Genomic DNA, 27,163 nt, shown 5'->3' on the forward strand with positions numbered 1-27,163 from the left:
TCCATTGAGCATTCCTACCTTGCATTTTTGTTTGATCCTTTATCTTATCGCCTCTTTCACACCGTCACTCGTTCATTCCCACCACACCTGTGCGCGATAGGTCAACAGACGTCCCCTATTCTGCTTCGTGTATGGCAGTCACGAATGCATTGTTGTCGTCTTCGTTGTTGTTGTTGCTGCTGTTGCTGTTGGTGTCATTGTTGTTGGATTGTTTTGCTTCATGAATGGATGTGAGGACGAAGTCTCGGTTAGTTGAGTATCCGAATAATTCATGATTTTGCGATAGCTGACTCTGTATACGTAGCCTACCTTCGCATGCTTCTGCGCGGAAATAAAAATTTAAATAACGATTATTTTGCCCTCTTTCGCATCATCTGCGATTGAATGCGGAATCTAAACTTATAATTATTTGTTCTTTTCTTTTTCTTCCTTGTGCATGCTCTTGTTGGACCGAGTGTTCAGGATTTCATCATAATCATCATCATCTACTTCTTCTACTTCACCATCTTCTGTTCTTTCAATGTCTCGTAGGTTTACCTTAAATTTCGTGCTTACAAGACACACTTTTTGTCCTTGTGCCCAGCGCCCGATCCTCAGTCAGTGTCCCAAAGAGGGCATGGGCCATGGCTCATTATTCTATGAACGAGACAAGAAAAAGTGACCATGGCGATCATCATAACGCGTTCGCATTCAGGAGGATAGGAGAAACGACCGGGTGGCAGGCGTCCGGGTCGTCATCGTCACTGTCGTAGTCGTCACTGCAATCGTCGTGAACACCACCATCAGTCAATGTCACTGTGGCCATTCTTTGTAGTCATTTTCTTCTGTGCAATGTCAGTAACACCGGTCTGGTCAATTCCCTTCGTGGGCATGAATAAATTACTGTAGGCAACACCACCACCACCACCACCACCACCACCACCACCACCACCACCACCACCACCAACAACAACAACAACAACAACAACAACAACAACAACAACAACAACAACAACAACGACGACGACGACGACAACAACAACAACAGTGACAGTTTGAACCGGCTTGAACTGCGATCTTTATTACTTTATTAATTACATACAGTACTGCAAGCAGGAGACGGGGCAAGAAAATATGAAGAGAATGAATGTTATCAGATCACGAATTAGTACGTAACAAGCCTGAGGCTGATGGTAATGAATTCTACTCTGTAATTGTTCGCTTAGAAGTGTGAACATTTATACAAGCTAGTTCTCGCCAACACAGGCTTGATGTAATGACTGTGTTTCTGACGCGAGGCTCGACCGGCACGTTTCGCTAAGTAGTCGTATGGTTTATTCATTCCTAGTAAACCGAAGTAAAGCGAATCTCCCTTCAGAGTTGACGCGAAATTAAACAAACCGTTTTGTTTCCCCGAACCAGTACAACAGAACTGTTTCGTTCGATTCGACACTATGGCAGCAGATGCGCAAACAGGGCATCCATTCACCCAGCGCGTTGCCTGCCGGCACTTCCAACAATAGACTGGCTGGCTGGCAACATGACTGTCAAGGACAGAAGCTCGCGAGCTAACAGTTCCCGCCTCTTAGAGCATAGTGTTTATACTGCTGCTTCAGCTGAATGGCGAGACCTGTGTGAGTGAATGTTTTGTGTGTCAGTGTGAATGTGTGTGTGTCTGTGTGTGTATGAGCGCGTCTTTGTCTGCCTCTGTATGTGTGTGTATGTGTGTTTGTGTGTGTATTATGTGTGTGTATGTGCGTGCGCGCGCATGCGTGAGAGTGCATATCCACTCAAACAATAGAACGAGCAATGAAATAAAAACAAAAGAACGAAAGAAGCGATGTGGGCGTGCACTTTTTGGACTTATCTACACCAGCCGTTCCACGTGCAGCCAAAAAGAGCCTCCCTGGAAAGTGTCGACTGCAAACCGCAAACATGCAGGGGCGGCATACCCGATCAAAGCTGCGCGTATCGATGCATCGAACCCCCGACCTCGATCCGTGTACGCGAAGGTCGCCTCCTCTTTACTTCTTTTGTTTCCTCAGAATTACACAAAGACGGAGGGAAAAATATCTGTATTTCTAACAAAGACGCCGGCAAAAATCTCTGTATTTCTAATAAAGAGCATCTCTCTCTCTCTCTCTCACGCGTTGGCGGGTAGCCACGGATGCGAGTACAGCCTCGTTGAGGGACTGTACATAGATAGACGTGTGTCGAAATACAATCTCGCACTTCGACCCGCCTTTAACTGCCAGAAGTTGCGATTACGCAGAAATGGGATGCAAGTGCTGAGCAACGACTGTCTTTATACTGTGCTCCTGAAGACAGACAGACAGACAGACAGACAGACAGACAGACAGACAGACAGACAGACAGACAGACAGACAGACAGACAGACAGACAGACAGACAGACAGACAGATAGATAGATAGATAGATAGATAGATAGATAGATAGATAGATAGATAGATAGATAGATAGATAGATAGATAGATAGATAGATAGATAGATAGATAGATAGATAGATAGATAGATAGATAGATAGATAGATAGATAGATAGATAGATAGATAGATAGATAGAATTTCATTCAAACAAGTGAAAGTCTTGCATGCATGTGCAAAAGGCAGGCGTACTGTGCCATAACGGGACACTTCTCAGTGCACGTAGCGCAATAATAAAGAGCGTCCAACAATATAGCCACTTACACTAAAGCCTACAAATTAGTCGGCAAAGAAGGCAATAATGTAGTTATCTGTGCAGTATTAACAAGAGAGAGAGAGATAATTACAACTGAATTGGGAATATGAAAATACGTATATATGGAGATTTAATACTAAAAAACATACATTTGTTGGTGCGGTGCTTATTTCATTAGTGCTTTATGCTTGCACAACGATTCTTTCACGAAGTTATTCTATATACCGGCTCCACTAATTCAATGAAGAAAACATTGTTTCCACGCCAACCTCCCTACCTCTCGCGCTTTTCAAGGCCACATTGCCGTTCTCTATTGCATGCATAGGCGTGCGCACGGGTGGGGGGGGGAGGGGGGTAGCAGGAAGCCGGCCGCCCCCTAATCACCTAAGAGGGGGGGGGGCGCAAAATCTGCCCCATACATGGGTTTAGTAGGGTGGGGGGGGGGCGCTGCGATGAACCTTTGCCCCCATTGATGGGGAACCCTGCGCACGCCTATGATTGCATGTACGCGATCTCTCACAGGCTGAAACCTAACCTCTAGAGAGGATGCTTTCATTCGAGTACAGTAACATGTACCACTAGCCTTCCGAGTCGCTCCAACTGTGCTTTCTTCTTGTTTCATCGAGAGTGGTAACGTATACAGAGGGCAGTTCCCTGAACAAACAAACGCTTGAGCAGTCACCCCTGCCTGGCAAGTGGTGTTTATGATTGGAGGCTTTTTTTTTTAAGTCTTTGTCCCACTTTATATCCAATCCGGCGCCTAGACTGATGTCCTTTCAACCAAGGTGACACCCAAACCTTTCATTATTCTACGTAAAAAATGGCCCCAAACAGCCCGCAAAACCTCCAATTCCCAAACCCTCCCACCTCCTGATGTGAAGGCGCTCTTTGCAGAACAGCCCTGGACGTCCGACCAAATAAGACTGATTGACCGGTAAAGCAGGATCGCAGCAGCAAATGGGGATCCATGACTGAAAGCCCCGCCCTCTAAGAGTAAGCAATCAAAAATAACAAATAAGGTTTTCTACTGCTATACTACATCGCCCATCGCGGTCAATGGTTTCGATTACACTATGCACTCTCCCGGAATCCATGCATTCATGGTCCACTTTCGTCGGGTTTCATACCTTGACGCAAAAATAAAAGAAAAATGCTGTTTATCTTTCTTTGTTTTGTAGACTTGCCCTTAGTACATTATGCTTGGTATGTATGCACTAGGCGTCAAACGTTCAGAGACCACTATAGGCCCAAGAAAACTTTGGATTTCTCAGCAATTCGTGACTGAATATATTAGGCTGAACTGCACAGTACATGTTGTCAACGCGTTTTAGGACATGCCGGAAGTATAAATTCTATGGTACCTGGCGAAGCTGAGGGAATATTTAGCTTTTTCTTGTGTCTCGTGGTCCCTAAACCTTTGACGCCGACTGTAGGTGCGTATTATAGGTATGCTGCGAGATCTGTGTTGTGTACGAATTGATGCAGTGCTTTGTGGAATCTATTATCGAGCATCCGGGGATCATAACTGGTTGTGCCGCTTATGTTCGAGTAGGTACGGTACATTTTTCGCCACCATATTGTATTACACGTTCAGACGCCATCTTTGTCTAACCTGCCGGCGTCGAAGCGTTCGTCGGACGGTGATCGAGCGGGTAAAAGTTCACAGGGGCTCCCCGGTGCTTCGCAAATATTTGCCTAGCCTTTCCTCGCAAGTGTTTTCTCAACGGCCTATCTTCCCCTGCCCTGTCGCTTGTTGTTCTGCAAGGGATATCTGACGCCTGTAGGCTTCTTTACATTGCTTTACTTGGACCTTTTTTCTTTGTCTCACGCCGTACGTACACCGTACACCGTGTCGTAGAATTTTCGATCTGTGCTTCTCGATGTAGAGTGTTGTTGTCTTGCGTTGCTGGCTGTTGCTCCGCGAAAAACAAAAGGCCCGTGGAGGTCGTGATCGAGCTACAAATCAATCAATCAATCAATCAATCAATCAATCAATCAATCAATCAATCAATCAATCAATCAATCAATCAATCAATCAATCAATCAATCAAAAGGAAGACTTTGCTTAAAGAAAATTTTATACAGATCGAAATCTTCGAACCGATTAGCCAAATGGCAGGGGCCGGCGCAATACAAAATTACGGTCAGAATTCGTGTGCAAGCTGTGCAGGGTAGCAAGCAAGGATGTGCATTTTCGTGGTTTATTCGAATTGCATGCTGTGTTTGAAATGTTTTATCATAAAAAGTAGTTGTTAACAGTGTGAACAAAATGCTTGTTCCTCATCTGCTGCCTCTTGCTGTCAATCAATCAATCAATCAATCAATCAATCAATCAATCAATCAATCAATCAATCAATCAATCAATCAATCAATCAATCAATCAATCAATCAAAAGGAGAACTTTGCTATACCAAAACGAAAATTTTATACAGATCGAAATCTTTGAACCGATTGCCCAAATGGCAGGGGCCGGTGCAATACAAAATTGTGGTCAGCAGTCGTGTGCAAACTGTTCAGGGTAGCGAGTAAGGATGTGCATTTTCGTGGTTTATTCGAATTGCAAGCTGTGTTTGAAATGGTTTATTATAGGAAGTAGGTGTCAACAGTGTGAACAAAATTCTTGTTCCTCATGTGCTGCCTTTTGCTGAACGGGGGCGAAGAACTCCCTCAAGCCATACTTGAATGGGTTTTTCCTTCGCCTCTGATCACATGGGTTGTGATAAATCAGTAAAAGTCAAAGCAAATAAAAATCAAATCATGCTGTTACCAGTAAACAATATAGATACGTGCAGTACATAAGCAACAAGAACTATACGTCATTATACATAAGCACACTAGGACTATACACACAAACTCCATAGCCCCGCTCCCCTTCCACATAATTTAGCAGCCTGTGCACTCAATCGCTTTAGTTGGCTGCTTGGTTGACCAGTAGATCGATCAATCTATCTGTCAGTCATTCAATCAATTTGTCCGCAATCATTCGATCAATATTCACGGTTCGAGTGACGCAATGCTCGACTTTGTTACGCACATGTATACATGGCCCTGTTATACCAGTCTACATGAACCGTCGGACTTACAGATGCAAGAGGAGGCGTAAAGCAGTACATCCTTTTCCACCACCACCATCCCGATGCCGACTCAATAGGTAATTCCCCCGAAGAGCGGAATAACAAAAAATTGGCCACGAGGACCAAACCAAGAAACCAAGGGCACTGTTACAGAGCTTCCGTCTGTTCTGTATACTCCTATGGGCAGTTAATGCTACGCACGTGGTCAGCACTTTATGCATCACACTTGCCGTTGGGCCAATAAACCCGCTGTTGTAGCAGCTATAATAGTGTGCTCACAGTGAATCCTAACGAGGAGCTAAGCCAAGCCATGGGCCACTGTCCTTGCTCATCCTCGCCAAGGACACCAGGACGCGGACATCGACCGAGGACGTGCCCGCGCGATTCAATGCCATCCTCTTTTTTTTTTTCGTCTCACCTCCGTTTCTGTGACGTCTTCGTGAGAGGCGTCCTCGTCTTCTATAACGGATTGAATTTTCTAGAGTTGGATATTTTTTTTTCCTTCAGCCGTCCCATGCTGCATCTTTATAATGCCGGTGTCACACGGTCACTTTTGACCGTGATCGGGCCTGATACGGATCGAATTTGTCGATCCTGACTGGCTCCTTTACGCGAGCTGCAGAAGGTAGCCAATCGCTGTTGAGAAATTTGATCCTGATTGGGCTTAATCGCGATCAGAAGTGCATCGTGTGACACCGTATTAGTCGAGGCTTCGACGAAAACTCTCGTCTGGTCATGCAACATGTTCGAAGAGAGGCAGAGAAAACAAACAAACAAACAAACAACAAACAAACAAACAAACAAACAAACAAACAAACAAACAAACAAACAAACAGGCAGACAGACAGACAGACAGACAGACAGACAGACAGACAGACAGACAGACAGACAGACAGACAGACAAAAGTTTGTAAACATAGACAAAGCCAATTTCATTGACGTTTCACAATCCATATAAATTCCTATAGTCTGGCTTAAAAAACTTACAGTGAACTTTCCTTGGGCACCCGTCGTTGTGTGTGAAGTATTTCATAGAGGGAGACAAAGGCACAAGAGTAGTATACGCTTATTGTTTTGTTACGTTGGGATAAGAACGTGAACGTACCGTAATCTAACCTAACCTAAACTACTGTGTTTGGTAACAAGCAGAGGAGCTCTTTCACGTATGGACCAACCTAACCTAACCGAACTTAGGAGACGCACGCGTTTGTAGAGTCACGCTCGCGATCGGCTAATCCCAACTCTTAATCATCTTGAAAGAATCCGGGCGTACATCACTTCACATTTATGACGTAAACGCATGTTGGTACAGGCACCTTACACAATATGCAGTAATACCTGCGCGTCTTCTGTGCCCTTGATTTGCCTGTTCTCTTTAGAATGTCACCATCTGCATTCCATCTTGTACCTGGATTCAGTTCTCGCTCGTGTACAGCCAGTAATGAGGTAAGACTACAACGCAATTGCGGGGAATGCCCAGAGTGGACTCCACAAGTCCGTGCACCGCTGGCTATGTTAAGTAGGGCAGAGGAATGCCTACAGACGGGGCGTTCATTTAATTCTTTATTGCATTGGGAGAAGGGCGTACAACGACCGAATCAGCACGTACGGCAGGCCAGACCGTTTTTGAACTTAACTCAAATGAAGCCGTACAGACGAGCATCCGTGTCAAGGCAGCCATTTGAGATTGCATCGGTTGCAATGTACGCCGTGCAGGAACTAATGCAACGTTTCAAGATGCACCGGCAGCTTGCAATAGACTGTGCGTTGCAAGTCAATCAGCTCGAATAGCTGAATTCTTTAGGAAAGGTATAAAAAAACAAGAAATCATGCTGGGGCGTTTACTGAGCTGGCCTTAACGCGTTCCTTACAAGATGGCACGGTTGGCCATCTGCAAATCCGCACTTCTTTCTGCTTAACGCAAGACTTTCATCTCTGAAAGCATGCTTCGGGGCCGTCCTTTTTTTTACATATAATCCACTGTTTTATATGCACTTCGCGTATATTCCTGGTACGAAAGTTTTTGAATGCCGACTTGGACTCCAACGTAAATGGGAACGCCCTGTTTCGTTTTAGTGCCGTAGCTTCATTGCTCGGCGAACGTCTTGGCCAAGTGCAAGACATGGCACAAGTAGACAGTCAAGGAGTTCGTCTTACTGGATTCTATGGTTGTGTTCTAATTCTGGGCAGCATCTTAGACAGTCTACGCTGACAGCTTAGAAGACAGCATCGCGCCACAGTAATTCGGGAAATTGGGCGCGTCTGGATGACATCTGTGCGACGAGACGCCCCGTCGCGTCGACAAAAGCAAGTGAAGAAAAACTAACAAAATTGCTGTTTCTTAAACTTCGTTACTGTTCAAATCTATCCAAACCTGAACGTGGCTTACATTAGGCGCGTAAAAAAAGCGTCTACCTGTGTGCAGACGACTACACCGGCGGGATCCGCGCTATCAGAACATTCCTTTCTGCCGCCATTTTGTTTGGACAGCAAAGTAGCCTGCTTTGTATTCATCTCGGATGCTGTCTTCGCCAAGCTGTCTATTTAGCCGGCTACGTGATAAACTGGAATGGGACTTAAGTTGGCCGCTGTCCGCTTAGCTGTCTCTTTAGTCGTCTAAGGTGAGTACTGGAACACCCTATTCTGAACACTGTCAAATTCAGCCATGCTGTCAGATTCCGCCATTGGTCAACTCCGATTGGCCCAAAGGGCTGCTACGGCCTGTCTGATTGGCTTGAATCGCCACCATTACGAAATTTGACACTATGGTGGAATTCGACAGTGGTCAGGATAGCTCCCCCTGTCTCGATCGGTTCAGCGATGAAAGAAATCAAAGTTACAGTGGGGTCCAAGTGAATCCGATGTAGGCTTAGACCCTTGCGGCGTCAATTAGTACGCTATGCTCATCAGGAGGCCCTTATAAAAAGCTTTTCAGATTGCGGCTGACAAGACTATCCAATCCAATCCCGATGTCAAGTCTCTCAAGCAAGTTTGCTCGCGTGGTGTCAGGGAGGCTAGCTCCTTTCGTAATCGGCACGTGCACAAAATGACTGAAAGAACCCGGAAAAAATGTAGTGCACTACGAACCTAGCGGTGATACGAGCCAAGATCAGCTAATTAAGAGTCTACAATCATTCCAGGTCTCTGAGCAAGTGAGAGAGTGAGCTACAAGGACGTCTTCTATTAGAGTTCAACTCTGCTTTATTTCGATATCACCCTTTCCACTTTTTCTTGCATTTCTTCTTCCGTCTGGTATATATAACGGTCTCCGTCTGTCTCGTAGCGATGCAGACGACATTTGAACCAGCGATGAGCTCGGTATAAAAGCTGCCCGCCAGGCATTTGAACCTGGATCACCGTGCCGTTATCAGCGGTGCAAGATCCTGCGAACGCGAGGCTCGCTCAAAGGGCTCCCCGTATCTATATAGAGGTTGTTCTATTTGTTTTTAATTTGCCTCTCATTAGCATATTTGAGACTGCGTGCTCCGTAACACGTCGTACCACCTTGCAACCCTGTCGTCGCGCGCGACCGTTTCGTCGTCTGCTTTGGAATTCTAAGCAGACGACGCAAGAGGAGGCTGGATCGAGCCGTCTTAGCGATGGGAGATACTGAAACCTGTTCGCTCTCGGCTTTAATTTCTCTTTAGCTATGGTTCGCTTTAAAACTTTGTTTCGTTCACATTTCACTTAAGCGACCACGCTTTAAAAAGAAGTTGCTTGAAGACCTCAGAATAACCAAGTGCATAGCTAGGGTAGAGGGGTATAGAACATCTATGTAATCTGTATGCCTAACCATTGATGAGCACTACGGTCATCGAATCCATCATTTCAAGACAGCACGTTCGGCGGTACAATTTATTGCAGGTACATGGCTCATATGACGGTGAGCGTCTAAGCGTGCAATACCGGCTTTGCGGTTAGCAGATCTCTGAACCCGAAAGGTTGATGTGCTGTGACTGAAATCAAAGAAAAACACATAGCCACAATACAGTCGTTATAAGCTTGACGCCATTACGATGGCGTTTACATCTTTGACAAAATCACGCGTTAACCGGAGTAGCACACGCTAAATGGAGTGTTGACATTCACGCGAAAGAAATAATATTCGTACTATATAGCATGAACTGAGGCAACTGTGGTACATCCCAGTATCCATAAAACATCGTAAACGTCACTCGTATGTATGTATGTATGTATGTATGTATGTATGTATGTATGTATGTATGTATGTATGTATGTATGTATGTATGTATGTATGTATGTATGTATGTATGTATGTATGTATGTATGTATGTATGTATGTATGTATGTATGTATGTACGCGCGCATGTGTGTGCGTGTGTGTGTGTTCAACACGTGTACACTGCAGATTATCGCACATCATAGATGCAAGCAGCGAAGGAACGATAACAGACTTATGTAATGGAAACCATTTACAGCGCCTATAACCAAACAAATTCAAACAGAAGTCCGCACAGCAGTTTATCACCGCTTAAGCGGGAATACATGAATACGCACCAAAGCATTCGCAACGAAGCACGCACTGCAAGCACAACACGAGTATGCAGTGCCTGCATCCAAGCTGCCGTTTTACATCTTTTATCTCGAGTGCAATACTTAGTAATACGGATAAGGCTGATCTGTACAGAACATTTTGAACGTTTCACCTGATAAGCCGTCTGAAATGACGACGCGCGGATTATCGCACGCCGTTAGCTTCCAACACGTCCCTCATATACAGAGCCCAAACTGCGTTACGGTGTGGTAATCCTCAATAAATGGGGTTTATATCTCCACCGCAGAAGCATTCTCGATCGCCATTTAGTGTTGTCTATACACATTTCGTTGGCCCTAAAAATCAAATCGCGCCCACTGATTTTTTTTTTCTTTCGCGCTCTTGCTTTATCGCACTGAAAGAGCCATAGCTTTACCGGATTGCGTGTAGCGCTCCCATGTCGCGCATTTTAAGGGGGAAAACGTTCCCAGAGACAGAGATGTTTGCCCGAGATTTTAGGCGGTAAAATGGAACAAAACACGAAACCTTCGCGCAGCTAGAGATACACTCGCAAAAAAAATAATAATAATAATCAAGCTATGCGATCGGTGTGAGCGAATGAGACGTGGCGACGTTCTCGCCTTTTCTTTTTTCCGGCCGCCATCTTCCTGCGCCGGGGGAAGAGAAACAATCGCGTGATACCTTTATTCGGAGATTCGATCGCGGGAAATGAGTGCTACGCTTCTCACTCTGACTGAACCCATCTGTCTGCTGTCGTTGTTTTTCGCGCCATTTCCATACGAAGATAATTAGAACGTCGTTTCACTGTTCAGCGCCATTGTGGGATAATAGAACGCGCTAACGCTGCGGCGTTAAGTGCGCTGATTAACCGCTTGGTGGTGTGATCCATTCTAGAGTTACTGTATATAAAGGTAGCATATACAGTAACTCTAATCCATTCTTCTGCCGTATTCGTCAAATCGTACCGGTGCGCACTGGGGCCGCCCAGGCGCTGCCATGATCGGACGAAAGGGCCCCCCAGGGTGCCTCGGGGCGAATGAACGGAGATACCAATGGTCATCATCAGGAAAGATATTGGTAAAACCTCTGGGAGGGCTACTCTGGGCATTAGATGTCGAATTCCGCCATACTGTCCAATTCCGCAGCGGCGCGACGTGTGAAGGGCCCATAGACATCATCGTCATTATGACATGCGAGGCCCTAAATACAAATAATGAGTGCAAGTTCATCGGGTACTCAAGCAAAGATAGATAGATAGATAGATAGATAGATAGATAGATAGATAGATAGATAGATAGATAGATAGATAGATAGATAGATAGATAGATAGATAGATAGATAGATAGATAGATAGATAGATAGATAGATAGATAGATAGATAGATAGATAGATAGATAGATAGATAGATAGATAGATAGATAGATAGATAGATAGATAGATAGATAGATAGATAGATAGATAGATAGATAGAAATTTACGCATTGTTGCTGACTTTCAGTGGTATGCGTTGTTATCTTGCTTTAACCATGTTAAATGTTTCTTGCCGAGTCATTTTACATTGCCATCTTCATGAGTACCTTATCAAGTTTCCGTATACCAATTCGGCCAGCTTTCGTTACTTTGGAATAGATTTTTACCCGGGCATATGTTTCTTTCTTTTTTTCTTTTTCTGTGTCATCAGTCGCGAGTCCAGCGGTGACCTGTAAGGTATCTCTCGAAGGACGTTCGTTGAATACGGCCTCTACTGCGCCTGTCCGAAACGCGGAAAACCGCCTCTCCTCCTCTCTCTCTTTACTGCACGGCTCGCTGTTCGCATTTTTAAAAGCGCACTCGGTCGTCCGAGCAGGAGACTCGACTTTTCGTTCGGTGAACGATTCCAGAATACATTAGGCTGGACTTTTCGACAACCTTCTCTTTCTTTCTTTCTTTCTTTCTTTCTTTCTTTCTTTCTTTCTTTCTTTCTTTCTTTCTTTCTTTCTTTCTTTCTTTCTTTCTTTCTTTCTTTCTTTCTTTCTTTCTTTCTTTCTTTCTTTCTTTCTTTCTTTCTTTCTTTCTTTCTTTCAAATCGACGGGGTAGGCATGGAATTCTTCTCTGGACAGCGGGTTTGGTTCCCTGCCTCGGCCTGCATCAGTGTTTTTGCACCGAAGTTATTAACGGCTACAAGGGTAGCTTGGGCTTGTTGGTTATCCATAGCTAATCCATAACCAGCGTTAAGAACAATGACAAACAGAGCGCTGTGTTCGTAGTCTCTCTTTTGGATTGATCCATAAACGCTGTTTATGGATCAACTATTAGCGGTTACAAAATAAATGTTACCCCGCGTATATGCCTCGCTCGAGAAGACAAAAAGACACGCGGTGTTCTAGTGGTAATGGTGCTCGACTACTGACCCAAAGGTCGCGGGATCGAGTGCCGGGCGCGGCGGCCGTATTTCGATGCGGGCGAAGTGCAAAGGACACCCGTGCACTTAGATCAGTGTCAAAATATCCGGAGCCCTTCACTACGGCGTCCCTCACAATCAGAGCGTGATTTCGGGACGCAATACCTCAACAATTATTATAAAAAGACAGAAAACTGATTTGTGCGTTAAATTACAGGCTAGCGTGCAGAAGGCAGAAATATTTTTCGGGGGGGGGGGGGGGGGGGCACCTCCATGATCTGAAGTGTGGGCAGGGCAGGCAGATGTGGTCGAGTGTCATTTTGTGCTGTGTATGCCATGGGGAAAAAATTCGGGGAGGGGGGGGGGGGGCACGGGCCCGGTGTGCACCACCCCCCCTGGCTACGCCACTGCTAGCGTGTCTTAGTATATGAGGGCAAGCAGCTATGTTACAGGTTTGAATTAGAAGTAGAATTAATTAATTAATTGTTGTTGGGACTTTACGTCCCAAAACCACGATATGATTGTGAGGGACGCCGCAGTGGAGGGCTCTGGTAATTTAGACCACCTGGGGTTCTTTAAGGTGCACATAAATCTACTAAGCACACGGGCCTCTAGCATTCCGCCTCCATCGCAGTACGGCCGCCGCGGCCGGGATTCCATCCCCGACCTTCGGGTGAGCAGTGAAGCAATGCAAGAATGAAGGAGCTATTGAAAGTAAGAAGGAAGGAAGGGAAAAGAATGAGCTCAGCAATAACTAATAAAAGAACTGTTTAAGGAACGAAGGAATGAATGGAGGAAGAAAAGAAATTATGCAAGGAATGAAGGAAGTAAGCATAGAATTGATGAAAGAATGAAGAAAAGATGAATTACCTGGAAAGTACGGAATGAATGAAGGAGATAAGGAAAGGAACGAGCCATAGATTGAATCAAGAACCACTTCGTTCAATACAGGTGGATTCTAAAAATAACCGAAGGAAGAAAAAAGAACGTAGGACGAAAGGTAATGACAGAAAGAATGAAGGAATGAAGAAAATGATTGAAATGGACGAGCTGAGGAATATAGCTAATCACGGATTATACTAACCAATTATGAATGAAATGAATAAAAAAACAGGTAAAGCGGAAGCCGAGGAAAAAGGAATGAATCAATGAAGAAATTATTGAACGACGTAAGAAAGGTAGGGCGCTACAATTGTCAGCACTGTAGTCCAGGGGCGTAACCAAGGGGGGGGGGGGAGGTTCAACCCCCCACCCCCTGCAAAAATTTCTGGATACGTTACTGCGGTTGTCCATAACATTCAAGTGCCACCAAGCACGCATGGTGTGACCTGCAGTTTGAGCATGCGGTGTACAGAAGTCATCTTCGCCAAAATAATTTACTCCAAAGATTCGCCCCGCCACCATCGCTTTAGTCCTCAGGCAGCATGCGCTCACGGCAGGGGCGTAGCAAAAACTTTCTGCAGAAAGTTTTTTTCGGTGGGAGGCGCGGGGTTCGATCAGCCGTTATATATATGTTTGTGCGTGTGTATATGGACCATTTTACGTAAGATACATCGGCGGCGCCAGCTTTGGCCGTTGAACGAATGTGTTGTTGCTTTTGTATATCGCGACGTGAATTAATAAGGTCATGAAACATCGAATGCACCAACCCAACCGTTTTCATGCGTATATGCGTCTGCCGTAGCGCTGTTCGTTTAGTTGTTAAAGGACCCCTAAAGAACCTCTGAAAATACACGAAAAGAGCGCGTTACTCTCCCCCATGGCATTTCCTGTCTTTTCGGCACGATTCTTGACGCCAGCTGGCCGTCTGGTCATGTGATATCACGAGGAAACAAGCTCTCGATTGGTCCATATATGAGCGACATCAGTCGTCAATTGTGTCGTACCTTGCTTTGCCATGAAGTCGCACGCCCTCACTACCTTGTCCCGCATGACTATCGTGCGCGATCGACTGATTTCACTTCGTTTCATGCGTTTGCGACTGCACAACCTGTGATAACAACTTGTAGCCGAAAAGCGCGAAATACTGGTAGGCTCAACGTTAGGCGTGACACTGGGCACGTGTTTTACGAAGAAATAAGTGGCGAGGAGGAAATGGCGCCTGTAGGAAGCGTAGTAAAGGCGATAAAGAAACCAATCTCTCGTCTCTGAACTCGGAGTAGTTTAGGGGGGTACAAAACTGCGAGGTTAACAGCCCGACATGGCGGCACCGAAACTCATCCTAAAACAGTCTATAGACAGACAAAATTGAAGAATTCGAAGCACGCCCCGCTTTACTTAACGCGAATGTTCTCGATTTCCAAACCAGCAGTGCTACACCATGTTTCTTCTAAACTAGCGTTATAGTAACGCAATCTACTTGACTTTCCCACAGTGCAACAAGCGATAAAAGTAGTTTGCGTGGCCCGAGTTAGCTCGACTCGCTTTTCATTGTTAATCTTCTTTTTTTCATGTTCTTGCGATATTGACGGTAGCTGGCATCTTCGATGTGAATTCAGTGGAGGTCGAGTTTCTTCTAGTCCGCGCACGCGCAAGAGCACGAAATTTTCGCATACGCACACTAATGTGGCTACTCGGAGGTATGCGTTCCATGCGTATAAGCAATCGGCTCGAAAAGCTTGCAGTCCGCCACTCGGCTTTTTTTTTTCCATCGGAACGCGCATACATTATCCTACGCGAAGCTATACACCGTGGGCGGCATTTGCTCGAGTACGTAAATCTCTTTTGTATCTGTTTCTTTCCTCCTAATTTAGTTTTTTGTTTTTGTTCTTTGGAAACTACGTAGAACTCTAAGAATCTCGCACCACTAGACAGCGGCGACCGTACAGTGCAGTGTCTCGATAGAAAAAGTCCGGCATAGCTGGCTGCGCGTGCTTCGACAATCTAACTAGCTCGCAGCAACGCACTCTTTTCCATAGGCGTGTCTCGGATGTTTGCACGCGAGTGCGATTTCTAAAAAGACACGAGAAACAAAGTAACCTTTCTTCTCTTGTTTGTCGCACGGTACAAAGAACCCTACAACTTTCGCGGGCGTGTGCTCACCGACTGCTACGTGTCCGCTCTTTCGGAAAGCCCACGTAGTACGTGAAATGCTTTGTTTTTTTTTTTTTTCGCATCCCAAACCCTTTTCACCGTAGCTTTCACGTGGTCCTCTTTCTTTCTCTCGCTCTCCATCCCTCCGCTGTTTCTTTCTTTTGTTTGTTCGGGTTCTTTCGTACTGTGTTTCACATGCAGAGTTCTTTAACCGCACGGCCTACGGTATTCACGTCCTTGTGGCGTTCTACTCGTCAGTGGTGAATTTAGCATTTCGATTATTTTTTTTTTTGAGGGGGGGGGGGGGATGAGTTCCTCTCTGTAACGTGGGAGTAGATGGGAGTGGGATGGTTTGGAATAATTCTTTTGTTTTTCGGGGCGGGAGGGGGGGGGGGGAGGCGGGGAGGTGTATAAATCCCGGCAACTCGTGCTTGCTTGACATTGGAGCAAACCTAACCCCAACCAGCATCCACCCCATCTCCACCATGAGTTAAACCAGCAGGGGAATGGCCACAAATTTTTTCGGGGTGAAAGTGAGGGGGGGGGGGGGGTTATCAAAATAAAAAATAACGGGGGTTGGCGGAGGGGATAGGGGGAGGGGGTTGAACACCACCCTCCCCATGGCGACGGCAGTGTAACCCGTCAGAACCTAAGCACCATATAAATACCCGAGTGCACAACACCTTTAACTTCCCTTCAGTAGCCGAGCCTAATACGATTAGGCTAAGTTAGCTTACGCTGCCCCATTGTACAATACACTAACCTGCCCTGCCCTATGTAGTTTACCCTATTACAAACCACACTACCGTGCTACGCCTAAACAGGCCTAACCAAGCACATAGACTAACTACAATATTCTATCACATCATATTCTATCATGCAATACTGTCACCTTATCTATCGAAAGTACACGAAGTTATCCTAGCCTACAGTACCTTTATCTTTCCTGCCCAGCCATAATATAATATTCTATTCAGAACTGTATTGGTTTGGACGAGACGGTAACAATAACATATGATCGAAAAGCAGTTAGCCTCATGGTTGAGTGGTATTTCTCGTGGGATCCTCAAGCTCTGAAAATGAAACGATGGTGCCGCAGGCACCTAGCGACACTGGCAATCAATCAATCAATCAATCAATCAATCAATCAATCAATCAATCAATCAATCAATCAATCAATCAATCAATCAATCAATCAATCAATCAATCAATCAATCAATCAATCACAGAGATCGGCATAAATATATGCAGGTTTTCAGCGTACGAAATATCTACTTCCACTTTCCGGAAGGTGCTACTCCCCCCCAAACAGACCTTTAACCTTGAAAATATTTTCGTATGCAGCGAACGCCGATGGCAGGAAAAGTAAAATATTACGAATAACAAAAATTAACATCAAAGCAGCGCTGTTGTTTTGGCCCTTAGGCACGCACTGACACCTAGCGACGAAAGCAACCACCTATCGTCTGCAATCAGTATGAATGCTTTTTTTTGTGTTTTTTATCTCTCGTGCTTTCTCGTGTGGTTCTGGCCGGTCGCGTGCTTCGAGTCCATCAAGAGTCGTCCCTCTCTGCAATGCACGCATGCTGCACATAATAAGAGTAATGGTGTCGCGGCTACGATCGCCTCTTGCAGGGTTTTCGAGATCGATATGGGCGTGACACTCTCAGCCGGGCGTGCAGTATATAGCAGTTGCACCCTTCGCGTAGCGATATGGCTCGTCATCATATTGAGACGAGTGAAAAAAGGACGAGCTGCATCCCGGAAAGCAGCAACGCGCCTTCTATTTTATAACCAGGGTGTGGCGCTAGTAAACACTCAGATTTGCATTTTATGCGGCACGGCGGCTTCAATGTTTCTTGATGAATGACCGCGCACATTAATGGGGGGCGTTTCCCGCATGTATTATGAGATTTTCTGCAGTGCGTAAAGGGTTATGCGTTACAACGTTACGCCTATGTGCATCCAGGCACACCTAAACGCTTTCAAAAATTAAGGCGCGCCTCTTTCATCGCTTTCTTGGAAACGTGTGAAGACCACCTATCGCTTACAACCTTATTACGATTGCTGTCGGTGTAATCAGTTAGGAAGTAACGCAAACAAGCACACCCCTGAGGGTCTAGCCTCTTGCTACGCTTTGTCAAACTTCAAAACTGCCGCCCATTTTAGTTTCAGTTTAAGATAATACGTCACTAGCGCCATCTGTCGCACGCGCGAAAACGCGTGCGGAGGCCGGTGCTGTTTCACTCGCTTGGGCAAGATGGCGGCGCCCGTTGTTATTGTGATGTGCTTCTCATCGTAGATAGAGAGGATCGCCGGCGATCGCTCGTCCGTGCCAAACGCCCCTGACTCAGCGTATCTGTGCTAACGAGAGTGGAACAACGGCCCGTCGCGTCAAGTCAGCCATGAAGAGGCGAAGCTCGAAAGTCAAGGCGGAGAATGCATCGAGTCGTGGCGTCAACAAGGTAACCTGACTGCCCGGCTGTTCTGGCACAGGCCTTCGTTTTGTGACTGTGTTGTACTGCGCGTTCGGATTAATTATTTCCATCATGATGATGGGATACGTCGATCACCAGGTAACGCGGTGGTTGTTCTTTTGTTGTTGCGTGTGTGGCGAATCTAAGAATGTCACGTTTAAACGCTGCGTTGATCGTCTCTTTGCACTGCGAAGGTTGCTGGTTGCCATTGACCTCCGTTTTGGAGGTTGCTGGACCGGCAGGCATACCCGCAGGGGTTGACCTTTAATTTCAGGCTTTGACAGTTGCAGTCGGAGTCGCGGTGTTCGTTGAAGTTGCTTGCGCAGCCATGTTGCTGGCACGTTGCCAAAGCAGCAGCATTGATACGAAACCAAGCTCACTGATAACGCAGTGTACGGTGTCACTGTGTGTCGGTTTAAACGTTGCCGGCCGAAGTTGCCGACTACGGTGTAAATAATTGCTTGCGCTCGGATTATAATGCTTCCCAAGTTTGCACGGCTGTTGCGATCATGACATCTGTAGTTGCGTTTGACATTATGGTGCTTTTGATGCAACGCCAACATGTCATTGACGGATGTATTTCTAGTTTAGCTTTATTGTGCTTGTATGTAACTGGATTTTTTGTTTTGTTTACGATAATATATCGTGTAGAACTGTAGTGCCGCATGTTTAGTTATTTGGGTACTGGAAGTTTATTTCGTAGGATTAGTGTCATTCTTTTAATTCATAGCTTCATTTTAATTCGTATCAGATACTTTGTTGGCGGCGCAGGCGATTTATGTTTGGTTTGTGGACAAGCCTGCCATTCTGCCAGTTGTGAAAACTTGCCGAAAAAAAATAATCGTCAGGAAAGTGAGTTGCTCGGGGCACAACATGAAATTTAAGAAACCGTCTGACGCAGTTTGCACGCTTCTACCGTAAAATCGTTATTTGCGATTGTTATGGACTGTGCAAGCTTCATGGGGGCGGGGGAATGCTGGTAACAAAGCGATGTTCGAAGCAACTTCGACAATACTTCATGGCATGTAATTATACCGGATCCAACGAATCACAGTGCACATGTGTTGACATGAAACTGGACATTCTTACATGTTACTCAAATGCTTATTAATGTATTGTTCAGAGTAGCCCTCTCGCGTCATGGCTATGCAAAAATGTTGCTGTGTCCACTTTCTTTTTTTTTTTTTTTGAGTGGGAAATCTCCTGAGCAAATCTTTTATAAAAATGACACCTGAATGTTCAAAAAAGGCACAAAACTCGAAGCTTAAGCATTAAGACCGTTCTGTCTGTGAGAAAAAACAACACATCTGTTATACGCAATGACTCAGACACTCTTTAGATGACTATAAGTACAACCACCTGAAATATTTGCTGTGTGTGTCCAAGGAAGATCATATACGTAATTGCTTAAAGCTTGCTTTAATGCGTGTTATTTTAGTTAAATGTGTGCTATTGTAAAGGGTTCTTGTCATAAATGTTTGCTTGCCATGTCATCCGTAATTATCTTCTCACTTGACATGTCTAGCTTTGTGTATTGTGTCTTTGTTTTTATTTTCTGTGCTTCAACTCAAGATATTTTTCAATGTATGCTTTTGAGTAGTTCTTGCTTGGAAATGCTGCAGGAAACATACTGGGAGTAGAGCGTGTAGAGAAATAAAGCTGAACACAATGCAGAGATTGGCGTTGTCAGATTTGTTAAGTAATTCTAGCTTCTTAAAAAATATTTTTGCTAATGACCGCCAGAGAACTTACCATTTGAGCAACATGGCTCGGTGAAATGAAGTGGTTGTTTTCTTCAAGATGCATGTGGCACCACCAGAGGTGCTGGAGGACCTGCCGTTGGCGATCAGTAGCAAGATCACCATGACCGACGAAGAGCTGGTGCACCTGTCGGTGCGTGACCTTAACCGCCAGTTGAAGGCATCCGGCCTAACCCGGTCCGAGATAGTCAAAATGAAACAGCGCCGGAGGACGCTCAAGAACCGAGGCTATGCAGCGAGGTAGGCAGGCTTTCCAAAAGCCGCACAACCATTCTAGCAATTCTAGCAATTCTAGCACTCTTGTGGGGTAGCAGATGTGTGCGGGAGAGCTCGTTACCTAATAACTGTACATAAACTAAGGCTGGTGTTTGGAACAGAATGGCAGCAAAAATCACACACAATTCAGTCTGTTGTACTGACATTCGACATGCACCTAGCCAAAGTATCAGTATTATTACTCGTCTTAATGTTCGACACATCGTTTAAGTCTACCTCATTGAAAGCACCGTCACTTCATTTTATACATTTAAGGGCCATAAAGAGGCCATAAACACAGGGAAAAAATAAATACAACACAAACTGTGACACAGAGGAAATGTTATGCGACCATGTCTTGTTTCTTGCTTTTTATTATTGGTATGAGTAAATCTTCTCTAAGTGAAATAACACAACAGAAAAGTACAATAATGTGTTTGTCAGTACATCTTGTATGTTCAGATTTTGGAATGGATTTATTATAGCTTCTCTTTTACCGGCACCCAGCTGCAAATTCTGTGCATAACAACATAATGATGAAGAAAAAAATATAAAATATGCCGAGTTTTAATGATTTTCCCCTGTGTTGAAAATTGCAAGCCATAATACATCAGTGTTTCCTAAAAAGAACAGGGCTGCACACAAATAGGCAGATTATATAGGCAATTGGACGCACTAACTTTGGTGCAACATGAACGGGATAGTGTGCTCATGTTTGTCATACATGTAATTTGTGTTTTTTGTTTACACTGTGCTTCGTCTTGTTATGAACCGACTAGCCTGGAAGCAAGTTCTATTCAGCTGCTGGTAGTTCACAGAAATAAAAGTAGCCCCAATTTAAGTTCTTTTAAAGCACTTGCCTTTGGCATGGCATTCTTGTACAGACATAATTGCACTCAATTTATGTTGCTGCTGCTTTGCGATTGCACATCGTTGTTTGATGCTGTTGCAGCTGTCGCAACAAGCGGCTAGAGCAGAAGGATGACTTGGAAGGTGAACGGGCAGTTGTGATCCAGGAGATATCGCGCCTTCAGGAGGAGAACAAGACACTAGAGGGAGAAGTGGACAACCTACGCTCGAAGTACTCTACCCTGCTGGAATACGCTCGCAAACAGGGCATTCCCTTACCGGCCGACCTGAACACCAACTTCTAGCCGATGGTTTCTTCATCTGTCATTACCCCACACACAGCATGCTCAATGTACTCAACCCTTTCATGCATACACGAAAACGAATCATTCACGCATCACGGTGCAATGGCACCAAGGTATCACTGCAATACGAGAATGGTAGTGGGTGTCAAAAGATATGGCACAAGAGCCTGAAGACTGAAGTCTTGAGAAACATAGAAGTTTCTTAGGGATAAGAAGTGTTCCAACCAAGAATGTCATGACAAATCTTGTTGCTAACGTATTGGCTCTAGCGTGATTCCTTGTTTGACAGCTTCTCATCTCTCAAATCTGCATTTGTAATATGGTATTTTATGACCCCGTATCAGCTTGTAAAGCTGATTTGCTGCTTTTACGTGGTAAGGTTGTAAAGGAATACCTTGCTGTCTTTTTCACGGCCACATTGTGCATAACACAACACTTTATTTGCACACATATGTATTGGCACTAGTGCGAATACCACATCATGGTAGTTGTCTTTCCTGAACATCTTATGTGAAATTTTGGCCTTTTGCATGTTGTTTTCTATCATTTTATGATTTGTCTCTGCTGGCGATAGTTGTCAGTGAAATCGAAGATCATTGCACAAATCGCAGAACTTTACGATTGCTTCACACAGGGTCACACCTTTATAACTTAAAAGCAGTTTTGGTATAATCTGCATATTTAATGCAGTCCAATGCCCCATGAACTATTGCCGAAATAACTACGACTGTCATGCTGTGTGAGAACTTCATTTGCTTGTTGTTTACCGTTGCATGACATTTAAGACATGCAGTCGTATTGTTGCATGCTTCATTGTTGTTAGACCGCATACATTGTTGCTTGTTGTACATATACACTTTATTTTACTCTGCTCTTGGGGGAGGTGTTGCATGTTGTCATTGTTTATTTACCTTTTGTCAATAAAAGCTCATATACAGAAGTACTATATATTCAAATGTGTTTTATGGATCATACACTCAGTAAAACTGGATTTATGTGGTAGACTAAAATCTCTGCACAAGATAGTTTGACCCAGTGCCTCCCACTTGTGCTGCACATGAGGGCAAATGAGATAAGCTCGTTGGAGTGCAATTTGTTGCAGCTCAGCTTTGCCAAGCTTCTTCGTAGGAGTCAGTCAATCGTGTGAATCCTAAATCATACACTTCAGCATTGGAAGCATGCATTTTCATATGGCAGGTAGGCTGGTTCACCAAATTCAACACACAATGCCATCTTTTTGTGAGTTATGCTTTCTAAAATGTCAAGTGACGCATACAGAAATCTAAAAGAGGCAGAAGTTCAGAGGAAGGTGGAAACAGGGATGAAAAATTCAACGCGTGGTGTCGCTGGAGCCGACGTTTCGACAAGTCTGCTTGTAAAAACGTCGGCTGCAGTGACACCCGGTGTTGACGAATTTTTCATACTGAAATCTGTGGTTTGGAAAAGCAGCCTTTGTATTTGTTAAATGGAATTTACCTGTACCATTAGTGAACATGACAAACTGAATTGTACTGTCCATGTTTCAGTTTATGCTGATTGAATCTTTGGAAATTCACTTAAGTGGTCTAGGTGGCAAGTTGCAATAAGGCAAATGGCCAACATCAGATTATGAGGATGAAGCCAGCAAAAACAAGGACCGTAGCCCTGTGTTTTTGTCTGCGTCCAGTGATCTCTCGCCCACCCATGTTATGGCCCCTTGGCCGTTTCTCTACACACCTTTGCCACGCTGTATAAAGTTCGAAATGCAATACCTCATTCTTCATGACCAGCAGTCTGTTACCGATCCTGTACCCGTTTTATTATTGATTTCCTATACTTTTTAGCGAGCCCGTAAAACAAATTCAAGTGTCTGAATCCAGTCCAGTTTTTTAGAATTGCATTATTGCAAGAACAAGACTGCGTACCTGCATATATAATTTACATGGTCGTGTTTTGCTGCACGTTCTATCCTCGTCGCTCACTCGTGGTGATCTCTGCAGCGTTTATTACCAAACCACTACCACCGCTTCATCTTTCGCCCCTTCGTCATTCCCATTCCAAGAAAGGAAAGAGAAATAAACGAAAGAGAAAGATGCAGTCGGGAACTGAGAGGCCCCAAAACTCGTCTCGTCGCGACACACGTATGGTGTGCTCGCGATTTCCCGTCGTCGTCCATCCTTCTTGCCGAACCGAGAGTGACCGGTAATCTCGAATCGCTGGCCGATCGCGCGCCGCCGTCGTGAGAGGCTCCACCCTTTTCCGGGAAAAGGACTGCGAACTCATGCGTGCCACGAACTGTGGTTCACCTACGTCACGCATATAGTAGTCGTTGTCGAGGAGCAGTTATTGGCGCGCGAAGAAAAGAAAGGAGTACAATAAAAGAAGGTGTGGTGGTAGGTTGAAGAATCGACAGCTGGGCTAGTTAATAATAGTTCTTGACCATCGTGAAAACAACGCAAAAGGAAAAAAAAAATGAAATCCAGTTCCACCGCAAGTGAGAGCTGTACGAACTGCGGAGCATTAAGTCGCCTGGGTTTCCCTTGTGTTTATGTGCTGTGTTTTTTCTGTTCTTGTGATTATCTGATTTGTTTTGCGGATTATCTATTTTCTGTTCTGTGGTCTCCTTTCTACTGTTCGCTGCTCCGAGCGCGGTGCGTCTAACTCCCGGCGCTGGGGTTTCGCCTCCGCTTCTCTCTTCCGTAGATCTGCGTGTAATTCCCAACGCTGGCGTTTCGCTGTCGCTTCGCTGGCTCGGACAAACGAATTAGCCATTCGGCGACGCTGGCGTTCACGTGCAAGCATGCGCTGGCATTCCAAACTTGCAGCCTGCTCGGTTTACTTGTATCAAACGTGAGAACTGCGTGACGCCAACGCAAGACATGACGACAGGGCGGTCCCTTAAGCTGTCCCGCAGTTAAAAAAAAAAAAAGACACGGACGAGTGAAGACAGCATGGTAAGTGGTGTGTCTTTCCGTCTTCTCTTGTCCGTGTCCTTTTTTTTCGTTTTTTTTTTGCGCCGTCTTTATGATGGTCAAGAAGGCCGGTGGGTTGGGGCCTAGCTTCCCTGACCGGACCTGGACCTCTCGGGCGTACTACAACAAGTCTTCGCGTCTCATACAAGAGCTTCGTGCTCCGTAGCCCGGCTGGCCACTTCGGAGAAAGCGCGAAATGGAAAATCGAACTCTGAGGGGGTGGACAACACCTATACTTCCCTCCGTCCCCACTACCCTCCAACACACCGCTGCCACCCTTTCACTAAAAGCTTCGGTGGTCGATGCAAGAACACACCCCCTTCCCGATTCCTATATACCACGCATCGACAGTTTCTTGCACGCTGCGCGCTCTGCATATTGGCGAGGCCGTAAAAGGGGAGAGGGTGCATATGTTGGCGGCTCGGGTGGTGAAAATGGGACGCGTAATTATGCTAATGAGGGACGAATTCGCTCCTCCCCTTAATTTCTTCCCTTTTTTTTTTGTACCGTGTGACGACACGATATACGAACGGTGACTCAGCTTCTATTCAGGGCGTGTGTGTTTACACAGTCCCCCCCCCCCCCCCCCCCCCCCCCCCCGTCTCGTCTTTTTGGGGATTCGCCGCGTCTGCCTCCCTCCCTGCGCTTTCGCGGTGATTCGGTATTCCGGGCACGTTGACCGCTTGACTGACGGCGTGGGCTTGTTACCGGTACGTAGTGTGCGGCGGCGCTGTTTGCTGAACGTCTGGATGTGGCGTGGTCTGGAGCGTCTGGATCTGGCTGGATATAGAACAGGGGTGTCAAACTGACCTGAGCTAGTGGGCCGCAGTCACGAAATTTGGTATTCCAAAGAGCCGGAATAGTGAAGAAGGTTCGTCGCGGGATCGAATCCCGGCCGCGGCGGCTGCATTTTCGATGGAGGCGAAAATGTTTGAGGCCCGTGTACTTAGATTTAGGTGCACGTTAAAGAACCCCAGGTGGTCGAAATTTCCGGAGCCCTCCACTACGGCGTCTCTCATAATCATATCGTGGTTTTGGGACGTTAAACCCCAGATATTATTATAGTGAAGAAGGTTGAAGCAGGGGGAGGGTTAGTTTGTACAAAATGTCAGCTAACGTTGCCATTTGAAAGGCATTTCCCATATCTTAGATATGGGCCACTTCAGAAGGGAATCTGGCATCAGAATTCGAGAAACGCATCAGTACTGATCTCTAGAATGACTGAAATATGCACGCCGATTGTAAAATAGTTTTTGTTCCGCGGTATTGCTTAACACATGGTGATTGCACGGGCGTGCCTCACGAACAAAATGATTGGTACCATTCACGTCTGTGTTGCTCACGAACATAAAAAAGATATGGGACAAGTACAGTCATGTGCAGGCGGGCCGCTAGTGTGAGGTCCGCGGGCCGCGTGGTTGAGACCCCTGATCTAGAACGTCCGGAGTGGTTGGAATGTAACATCTGGGTATGGCTGTATGCGTAACCTCTGCATCTGGCTGAATCTGGAACGTCTGGATCTGCGGTGCTATTCTGGGCACTTGGATACCTTCATGTTGCCAAAAACGCCATCTTGTCAAATCTCGTTGGCCCAGAGGGCTGCTACGGCCTCTATGATTGGCTTAAAAATGGCGCCATTACGGAGTTTGGCAAGATGGCGGAATTTGAAAGTGACCAGAATAGCGCTTCTGGCGTAGTCATTAATGTCTGGATCTGGCTGGTCCTGTAAGATCTGGATCTGGCTGGGTTTGTGACGTCTGGATCTGGTTGGATCTGGATCTGTCTGGGTCCGGAACGTCTGGATCGCGGTGTGTAACGTCTGGATCTGGCTGGATCTGGAACTTCTTGATCCGATGTGGTATGTTGAGCGTCTGGACCACATCTTGGGGTACTTCACGTGATACCTGTGTTCAGCTGCGTTCGTTACGAACTGATGCGTGACAAGATGTGTTTCTTAGCAACAGCGAGCTTCATAATTACATCGTGGGGGTATTGGGACACGAAACCGTAGAAATTATTATCCCCCCCCCCCCCCCCTGAATGTCTCTTCAATCAGAGTCCGCTAGCTCTGAACCGAGGTTCGTGCTCGGTATTCGGTCGCGTCTTCAACCCTAACGTGGTAGCGTGCATCGTGGTTATATATTACGCGCCACTGTCCTCTCTTCGCAACACGCGACGTTCCTGTTAATCGGGGGGCTTCATTTGGGTGCAGCCTCCTGTGCGTGCGTGTTACGTGCGCCCGCTGCTTAGCAAGCAGAAAACGGATTGCCAAGAGATGATCTTCCTTGCCGTCATTATATCGTCTGTGCTCGCGGAGTTCGAGCACGTGGCTATGTGCTCGAAGACACACACACACACACACACACACACACACACACACACACAACACACACACACACACACACACACAGAGATATATATATATATATATATATATATATATATATATATATATATATATATATATATATATATATATATATATATATATATATATATATATATATATATGTATATATATATACATACCAAGAAGATTCATTTCCGTTCACCAACACCACGTCGACACCACTATGAGTCGTGTGGCGTTCTTGTTATTAAAAGGAAAGCCGCGCGGCCTACGAAAAACAAAAGCGCGCGCGGAAGAGGAAATTAATAATATACGGCGTCGGGACGCTCGTGTGAACGGCGAGATCGTTCAAGCGAAGTGAAAAATAAATAAATAAATAAACACCTGTACGAAGTTATAAACACTTCAAGCGACGTCGTAGGGCGTGTTTTCAAGTTGTGGTCAATATCGGAGACAGTCTGTGCGCGCTGACAGCCGAAGAAGACAGCTTTTGAGACGCCAGTCGACCCGAGTAAATCTAAACGCGTCTGGAAAA

The 27,163-nt window shown here is 45.5% G+C and overlaps 1 protein-coding gene across 1 annotated transcript; it reads left to right on the forward strand.

Moving 5' to 3' along the window:
• The first annotated feature begins 17,916 nt into the window (after positions 1-17,916).
• On the forward strand, positions 17,917-22,270 carry LOC119400159 (transcription factor MafG). The gene is made up of 3 exons (XM_037667143.2): positions 17,917-18,146; positions 19,959-20,158; positions 21,126-22,270. The coding sequence occupies exons 1-3, from the start codon at positions 18,087-18,089 to the stop codon at positions 21,325-21,327; spliced, it is 462 nt and encodes a 153-aa protein (XP_037523071.1). The 5' UTR covers positions 17,917-18,086; the 3' UTR covers positions 21,328-22,270.
• The last annotated feature ends 4,893 nt before the right edge of the window (positions 22,271-27,163 follow it).

The sequence above is a fragment of the Rhipicephalus sanguineus genome, chromosome 7, assembly GCF_013339695.2.
Source record: "Rhipicephalus sanguineus isolate Rsan-2018 chromosome 7, BIME_Rsan_1.4, whole genome shotgun sequence".
Lineage (NCBI taxonomy): Eukaryota > Metazoa > Arthropoda > Arachnida > Ixodida > Ixodidae > Rhipicephalus > Rhipicephalus sanguineus.